Source organism: Solanum lycopersicum, chromosome 8 (genome assembly GCF_036512215.1).
Source record: "Solanum lycopersicum chromosome 8, SLM_r2.1".
Classification (NCBI taxonomy): domain Eukaryota; kingdom Viridiplantae; phylum Streptophyta; class Magnoliopsida; order Solanales; family Solanaceae; genus Solanum; species Solanum lycopersicum.
The window spans coordinates 2,517,960-2,527,480 of NC_090807.1; the positions used below are offsets into that span (position 1 = coordinate 2,517,960).

Below are 9,521 nucleotides of genomic sequence, written 5' to 3' on the forward strand. Positions count from 1 at the left end.
TCACTCGACATCATCATCATTATATCATACAACCTCCACCACCTCATTATTTTTTGCTAACTTGCGCCACTAACCCATCCCCCAACCCCTACCATTCACACCACCCTTTATGTCTCAACATCAATCATACAACAACCTCAACCAACCCCACCACCTATGCTATCTTGCACCTATCTAGCACTACCCACCCATTTCCCACCCACCATCACCACTCACCACCCTATTTTCCTCTACTTTTATATTTCACTCAATATCATCAATACAACAACAATCTCCACCACCCCACCACCTTTGCTATCTTGCACCACTCTAGTTCTACCCATTCCTCCACCCCTTTTTTTTTTTTATTTAAAAGCCACTCAATTTTGCTATAAACAAAACCACACTCACACCATTAAAGGATGTCGTCTAACGTTGATTCTACCGTCGTAGTAGCAGAAGATGCCGTCCCGGAGGAGAAGCCACCGCCGCCGGTGAGGAGATTTCCACCGCCGTGTTGGACCCAAGAAGAGACTTTAGCTCTTATTGAAGCCTACCGTGAACGATGGTACGCGCTCCGCCGCGGGTACCTACGGACGGCGGATTGGGATGCGGTGGCAGCTACCGTGACCAGCCGCTGCCCAGATGCTTCTCCGGCGAAAACATCAGCTCAGTGCCGACACAAAATGGAAAAACTCCGGCAACGCTACCGTGCTGAGAAACAGAGATCCCTTTCCTGTCCTACCGGTAGGTTTTTCTCATCTTGGTTCTTCTTTGATAACATGGACGCCATGGAAAATGGTACTACTGTTGCAGCAATCAGATCTAATAATCAACAAATCGCCGAGAAACAACAAGCGGTTACTGCTGTTTCTGGTGATGGGTATGCTTTAAAAACAATGATGGATCAGAATTTTTTGAAATTGAAGATCAATCAAAAGAATGGTATAGATTCACCCCCAAATTTCATGTTTAATCATGCTTTAGCTGCGACAAAATCCGAAAAGATAAACTTTGCTACTAGGATTCCAAATGGGTATTGTTCATACATGGATATGGGATCTAACAAACAAGAACCTCCACATGATGTTGAGTTTTCAAGTGGGTATAGGATGAAAAATGGAATTTCAATGAAAGCGAAGCGAACAGGGAGGATTATTGGAGATGTAAATGGATTTGATCGAGGTGGGGGGAATTTTGTAATGAATCCTAATTTTGATTGTGATGAAGGAAGTGAATATAATGGAAGTAATGCTAGTGATGGTTTCCATATTAGGAATATGGGTGTTTCCAGCTCAAGAAGAAGTTATAATAGCGGGAATGTTGAACAACAACCCAATCTTGATTCTAGGTTCAGTCCTGGTTTGTCGAAATTCGGGAAGAAGGGAGGAGGTGGTGGTGGTTTAGGGATGAAGAGGGGGAGGGATCCGGTGGAAGAGATGGTTTTATCGATTAAGTTATTAGGCGAAGGGTTCATGAAAATGGAGAAAATGAAGATGGAAATGGCAAAGGAAGTAGAGCAAATGAGAATGGAGATGGAGATGAAACGTAACGAGATGATACTCGAATCACAGAAGCAGATTGTGGAAGCATTCGTGAAGGTCTTAGGCGAGGTTCACAAGAACAAGAATGCAAAGCCTGAATCATAGCTCTCTCTCTCTAAGGCCTTATGTTGACAACAACGACGACAACTCAATCCCAAACAAGTTGGAGTACGCTCGTTTTGATGATTCTTGATTTGTATGCTCTTTGCTTTACATTTGCTGTCTATTTCTGACTTGTGTTATCATCATAGTTCATCAAAGTTTTAGTCTTTTAGATCTGTTTGCATTTTCCAGGCAATCTGTAGCATATAGTAATGTGTACAGCTACTAGTTTTAGTAGTAGTAGTTGTTATTAATATTGTATTGTGTTGTAGTAGGATTATGAGAAGTGATGAGGGATTCATGTTGATCTGATTCTTAAAGAAATGTTACAACTCTTTTGCCTTTTATCAATTGCTTGACTACTTCACTTTTGTTGGTATTTGCTTTGTATATTCATATGCGGACCCTTAAATTTGCTCGGTTATTTTATTTAGTCGTCTGAAACTATGGCTTTGTGGAACTTGATGTGAGTTTATGTTGATTTCCATTGCTTCTGGAGGGCATTTGAACAAATACGAAAACGCTTCAATCCCAAACAAGTCGGATCATGTTGGTTCTGAAGGTTCTTGATTTTTGTCTGTGTTTTACATTTGTTGCCTATTTCTGACTTTGTGTGATTATCATAATTGATCAAAGTTTTAGCCTTTTAGGTATGTTGGCATTTTCCAGGCAATATATAACATGTAGTATTGTGTACAGCTACTAGTTTTATATCTCTCTCCGTTCTAAAATAAGTGGTGTTTTAGCTCATTCCACGCCCATTAAGAAAAAATAATGAATGCAAGGTATAATTTACGAATTAATTGGTTAACTGCTTTGCTTCTGATGAAATTATTATTTGGAAAAAAACTTTCATAAGGAAAAATATCCTTTGCTTCAAATAAGGAAAAACAAGTGCATTATACTAAACTAGTTTCAAGATTTTATTAATTAAAAGCTCCCACTTCATTAATTGAGCAAAGCTTTGGCTAAAAAGTAATGGAACCTTTCTATTCTTACAAATGTTCACTTTTAAACTCTCATGTTATCCTTAATGTGAGAGATTATGGACGGACGTCCACAAAAAAATTTGGTATTTTTGACGTCAGGATCCGGATAACCCAAAAAATTGTTTACTATAGAACACGAAAATCGTCTAAATGGAGGGTATGCGTGCTTCGGGGCTCGTTTGACCTTGAAAATGGGTCGGATTGGCCGTGATGACCAACTGGCTGCATGGCCAAGGTATTGACGGACGTCCACAAAAATTTTTGGATTTTTTGACGTCTTAATTCGGATAACCCAAAAAATGATTTGCTATAGCACATGAAAATCGTCGAAATGGGGGGTATGCTCGCATTGGGGCTTGTTTGACCTTCAAAATGGGTCGGACAGGCCGTGAGGGCCAACCGGTTGCTAATACAAGGTCTTGACGGACGTCCACAAAAATGTTTGGCATTTTTGACGTAAAAATCCGGATAACCGAAAAAATGGTTTGCTATAGCACACAAAAATCATCTAAATGGGGGTATGCGCGCTTCGGAGCTCGTTTGACATTGAAAATCGGTCGGACTGGCCGTGAAGGCCAACCGGATGCATAGCGAAGGTCTTGACGGACGTCCAGAAAAAAGTTTGACATTTTTGACGTCGGAATGTGGATAATCCAAAAAATGATTTGCTATAGCACACGAAAATCATCTAAATGGTATGCGCGCTTCGGGGCTCGTTTGACCTTGAAAATTGGTCGAACTGGCTGTGAAGGCCAATTAGATGCATAGCCAAGGTCTTGACGGACGTCCACAAAAGTTTTTGATATTTTTGACGTCGAAATCCGGATCACCCAAAAAATGGTTTGCTATAGAACACGAAAATCGTCTAAATGGGGGGTATGCGCGCTTCGGGGCTCATTTGACCGTGATGGCCAACTGGCTGCATAGCAAAGGTAGTGACGGACGTCCACAATTTTTTTTGGATTTCTCGACGTCTTAATCCGGATCACCCAAAAAATGGTTTGCTATAGCACACGAAAATTGTCGAAATGGGAGGTTTGCTCGCTTTTGGGCTCGTTTGACCTTCAAAATGGGTCGGACTGGCCGTGAGGGCCAACCGGCTGCATAGCCAAGGTCTTGACGGACGTCCACCAAAAAGTTAGTCATTTTTTACGTCGAAATCCGAATAACCCAAAAAATAGGTTGCTATATAACACACGAAAATCGTCGAGATGGAGTATGCGCTTCGAAGCTTGTTTGACCTTTAAAATGGGTCGGAATGGCCGTGAAGGCCAACTGGATGAATAGTCAAGGTCTTAATTTAGTTTAATAAGTCTCAAATAATGTTAATGTGATAACTTCTATCCAGATACGGCTGTTGCCAGACTTGAAACCATAGTCTCTTAGACTACCAATAATCTTATAGTAACCCATAATCATAGGAATTAAACTACTAGTGAATTCTGTGCTCGGACTTTCCAATAATGTTGTTGTACTATGTGTCTAATCCATCAAAAACGCATAGCTTTTAAAGAAACACATTATTTTGGCAATATTGGAGTCTGAACAACATGGAGTAAATCTGGCCATTTTTCGACTTCGATCCTGGAAAATCAAAGCATCACTAGCAAGTAAAGTTGTGAAGTTATTTTTGCACTAAAAGGATTAGAAAAACAATACTCATGATCAGCAAAAAGACTTTACAACAATGGCAAAAGAACTAAATATAAAATCATTTCCCAGAAACAGAAAAAGGCCAAAAAAATAAAAATTACATGGCAGACCAAGCACTACAACAAAATGGAGAATACGAATTCTCCTTCGATTAGCATAGAAGAACTACCTGGATTACATCTTCCTGTAAGTATGAAAAACTAATGTTATACGAGGAACAATCTCAAGAATCCTTCGAACTGCTTGAGGTCTCATCTTTCCAAGATGCTTGCCATTGCTTGTCATAGAAAGTAGTCTCTTCCAACAACTTTTTGATAGTTTCTAAATCCTCATTCTTGCGGATTAGGAGGACACCAGCCACGGCTACAAACAATAGTGTTTTGCAAAAGAAATTCCCCATTTGGTCGACGAGGCCTATATCGGTCAAGCTATCCACAAAGTAGGCCATAAAGAAACCAATCATTGCAGCACGACCTGTACAGGATTCACGTCACCCCTTAGTTGATCAGCTTAATCCTAATATACGTACTGCTTTGTGTGTGAGAACAGGATACAATAGTGAGCAAAAAGGATATGGACCTCCTTAAACTCTAAAAGAGACAGTTCAAAGCTGGAACGGTCAGAAAACAAAGTAACAGTTGTAATGATTACTAAAATAGTGTCCATCAATGTATATTTTTGTTGCTACAGTCCTGTTACTATCTGCTATTTTCTTGTACTTCTTTTACTTCTTTCTTTGGACTGCTTAAGACTATTTTTCCCTTGAGCTGAGGGTCTATCAGAAACAGCCTCTCTACCCCTACGGTTGGGCTAAAGTTTACGCACTCTACCCTTCCTAGACCTCAGTTTGTGCGATTATACTAGGTATGTTGTTGTTATGTATATTTTGGTCCTTGTGGCATGAAAGAAATAAAAGATAATTTGAAAACAAGTCGTCAGCAGAGTATGTTTTAAAAAGTAGGATCTTGAAAATGTTATATTCTAATATTGGAGTAATATGCAGTTCCTTTTGGATGTAAATTCATCAACTTTTTGGATTCCCTGCCTATTTGAGGGGACAAGTCTTTTTGCTTTACATATTCACAACCAGCTCGGCGCAAATAATGGAACTTCAATTACTTATCAAGAAAAAGGAAAAGGGACATGAAGCAAACCATTGAGACGTTCTGCTTCAGGAAGATGGAACCTCTTCATCCATGCCCACCAAGGAATAATTGAGGTGTCGAAAAGCACAGGATCTTCATTACTTGATGACTCGGGGTTATCTTCTAACCACTTCCTTCTCCTAACCTCTGCAAATGAATAGCCATCAATTGTTATATTGCGGTTATTTCCAAAAAAGGAGACTGTTGAAAATGTCTACTACCACTAGGCACAACCGATTAAATCTTAAAATCAAGCGAGCCAATGAATTATCAAGAAGGCATCAAATGTAGGTAAATGACTGCAAGGAAGGATGAAAGTTGCAACTTTTTGAAGTGTATTAGCAAATGAGTATAGCGGAGGAAAGGGATCAACAACACGTAGTTAAAAACTAACAACTGCATATAAGCTAACATAATCCATCAATTCAAGAAAGTCATCATTTCATGTGAGTAATATTTTGGATTGAGAGGCATCTTCGATGAACATCTTCTCGTACTGTCTGAAATTACATCAAACTTACAGATAATTTTAGTTCAAGAGTTTGATCCAGCCAAAGTGCAAGAAAGCACATCTATGAATACCTTCTAGTCCATGGCTCCCCCATGTTGTGTGCCGCAAATCCTTCACAAGCAAACTTCATAAACAATTCTGCTCCACAATTTCTTAGTTGCTTTATTTCATGCTCATTTCAATCTTTTAAAGTTCATCTCTAACCCTGCTTAAGGTTCAAAAGCATTTAAGAGACACTTCTCTTACAAAATACTACTCCTTTCGTTCAATTTTTGTGTCTTACTTTCCTTCTTAGTTTTCTTTGAAAATGACTGCCTCTTTCTCTATCTAGTAACTCTTACGTTTCCGTATCTGACATGACATGTTTAAGGCTACAAGATCCAAAAAATAAATTAGTATATTAGACAAAGATAAATTAGTATATTAGACAAGTCTTTGGTAAGACCACAAGATCAAAAAATACCCCTCATTTTCTTTAACTTTGCCTAGTCAAACTAAGACACCTAAAATGAAACGGAGGGACTAATGCCTTTGGACTTCTTCATTTGGAGACCAAGACTCAGCATTACACCATCTCCAGAAACACTGGATGACATCAAATTGAAAATGATCAAGTCATATATACTGGATGGCATGCACACCCAGTTCCAAACAATCCAATTATAGTACTTACATATATTTCTTTGTTTCATTTTAAATGACACTCTTTCTTTTTTAGGTACTCGGCAAAATAGTTTAGTTGATTGCAAGCTAAACAAACTTACAAACTTTTGACCCTTGAGCTACGCCATCATTGAGACTAAAAGCATGCATATGTGAACTTGTGTGCCCCTTATATACCTCCTCACTTTCTTCTCTCATTTCGAAGTAGGATTCATTTAAATTATCGTATGCACCGCTTTTTCAGATGTTTCCTAGCCTAGAAGCCTATCAGTAACTTTAAAAACTACACATGCCTATGTTTTGCAGATACTTAGTCATAAATGAATCAACTTTAAGAAAAAACTTAACAAAAGAAATCAAATTGGAGATGAACAAGACTCAAATCTCACATTTGATAGTACAGGTACAAAACTCAAATAATCGAATACTTCCTAGAGCTTGGCCTAACAGGATAATAAGTCAAGCAAGTAGAGTTAATTAGTACCAACAACCAAGAACATAGCTTGAAATTGGCCAAAAAATAAATGTTAGAACTTTTAGTTACTTCTACTTGGTCATAAAAATGAATCAAATTGGAGATGATGTACAAAACTCTTATCTCACCTGCATCAATTACAGAATCCCAATGAACCTTCCCATCTTTCTCAAATTTCTTCAAATCCCAAGTTCCTCCAACCCATCTAGCATCCTGAAACTTCCTCACCTCCTCAGTCTCCGTCACCGGAGCTCCGGCGACCACCGCTGGCGACGACCCATTTGAGTTTAACAGCACCCCATTAGATCCCTCATCCTTTTCTTGCTCTATACTGACAGCAGCAGAAGAAGAAGCATCATCAATGGATTTAGGGGAAATAAAAAAGGGTTTTTTGAGAGGTAAAGGGAGAAATGGCTTATGGGTTAAATGGGGTTTTGGAGGAGAGAGAGATGGGAAATGGAGTGGAGGAGATGAGAACAAGGCCATAGACATTGTTGTTGGAGCTGTGAATTTGATAGAGAAGAAGAAGAACTTAACTCAGCCTCAAAAATGGGAACTTTGTATAAGCTTTTGTAAGTATACACTATTTTTCTCTTATTTTCGTTTTGACACGGATTTTAAGAAAGTGAGACATTTTTATATCGAATGTTGTTAAATTAAAAATATTTCTCTTCTTTGTTTTTATTTGATGTATATTGATTTATAATATTAAGGAAAATAATTATTAATATGATTGTCGTATTATATACTTTTAATAATTACTCTATATATCTCATGTTAGAAGAACACTTTTTATTTTATACACGATTAAGAAATCACTTTACATATGATTAAGAAATTATTAATGGATTGATTAATTATATTACTTAGTTTGTTTATTTTTACTTGTCACTTATTTTTAAAATAGGTTTTTATTTTTATTTGTCATATTTGATATATAAAGAAAAGACAATTATTTTTTCAATGATTTTTACTCTAAGGGATCATTTAGTGTGATGAACGAGAAAAAGTTATTCTGGAATAATAATTTTGTGTGTCTTAATCCGTTATTTGGTTAGACAAATGTGATAACTTATCTCAGAATTAACAGATAGTATTGGGATAATTTATCCCTCCCTAACGGTGAGATAGTAATCTCATAATAACTTATTTTGTGATAAAGTATGTAAATTAACAAAATTACCCAATAAATTTCTTTTATAAACCACTTAAACATTCAAGTAATATAATTTTAAACAACTAGAATAACATTCACAACCTTACTTAATTGTTATTTTAATGATATATTTTTCTATTAAAAAATTACATTTTATAAATATACTTTTTATTTATGAATATATTATACGTATATTTTTTCCCCTAGTTTTATGTTTATTTATATTTTGATTTCTCTTAAAAAATTTACTCCACTATTAAATTACATATTTCGAATTACATAGTTTATTACTCACTTAAAAATTATTTTCTATCTATCCATTAAAATGTAGATAACTTTAATAATAAAATTTCTTTTACTTTGATAAATTTAAAATGAAAGTTTTATTTTTAATCTAAATAAGATCGAAAGTTTTATTTTTAAGCTAAATAAGATGAAAGTTTAATTTTTAATCTAAATAAGATAAAAATTTTATTTTTAAGTTAAATAAGATGGAATTTATTTTTAAGTTAAATAAGATGTAAGTTTAATTTTAAAATCACTCTGCACAATTATGGAAATGCAAATAAAAAAAATATTTAAGCTAAATAATATGAAAGTTTGATTTTTGAGGATGAATAACTAAAGTTTGCAAAGAAAATGTAAAAGAAAAAAACAAACTAAATAAGGCGGAGGACATTTTTGTAAAAAAAATAACTTATCGTTAAAAATTAAGCAATGGATATAAGTTTGAATATGACAAACCAAACAAGCACTAAAAACTGCTTCTAGCATAACTAATCCCCGTATAACTTATTCCACCATAACTTATCCCAACTTAACTAATCTCAGAAAAACTTGTATTCAAACCAAACGGTCCGTTAGAATTAAATACTATTTTCATAGTATCATTTTTCAAGACTCAACACTTACCACTCCACATCTCTTTGTTGATAGTGTAATCCTTTCTATGACTTTCACCCGCTTTATTGACCATTAAACTAAAACATCCATCGAAGCTTGCTTAATCTTATACATGGTGATGTTGGGTCTAATCAGTTGCGACACAAATAAAAATGCATGCTACAAGAAATATGATAAGAGTCTGAAACATAAATTGTCTACTCAATATCGTTGTATGATTCCTTAAGCAATCCCATTCTTATGATCGATCTTTTACTTTACACAAGTCCATTGTTCTATCAGGGTAGGGATAACAACAGGACAAGACTAGTAGAGCCGGTATGATCTTATGCAAGATTAGATTGGGTTTGATCAGAACCGACATGCCCTTATGCATGATGAGATTGAGTATGATTGAGTCA

At 36.1% G+C, this 9,521-nt stretch overlaps 2 protein-coding genes across 2 annotated transcripts; one reads left to right on the forward strand and one right to left on the reverse strand.

The window, feature by feature from the left end:
• The first annotated feature begins 401 nt into the window (after positions 1 to 401).
• On the forward strand, positions 402 to 1,628 carry LOC104648628 (trihelix transcription factor ASIL2-like). The gene has a single exon (XM_010326372.1). It carries the CDS (start codon positions 402 to 404, stop codon positions 1,626 to 1,628), a length of 1,227 nt encoding a protein of 408 aa, XP_010324674.1.
• A 2,630-nt stretch (positions 1,629 to 4,258) lies between these two features.
• Positions 4,259 to 7,741, reverse strand: LOC101260362 (light-harvesting complex-like protein 3 isotype 1, chloroplastic). The gene is made up of 3 exons (XM_004244507.5): positions 7,190 to 7,741; positions 5,422 to 5,559; positions 4,259 to 4,741 (listed from the first exon to the last, which is right to left on the reverse strand). Exons 1-3 carry the CDS (start codon positions 7,551 to 7,553, stop codon positions 4,491 to 4,493), a joined length of 753 nt encoding a protein of 250 aa, XP_004244555.1. The 5' UTR covers positions 7,554 to 7,741; the 3' UTR covers positions 4,259 to 4,490.
• Between the last annotated feature and the right edge of the window lie 1,780 nt (positions 7,742 to 9,521).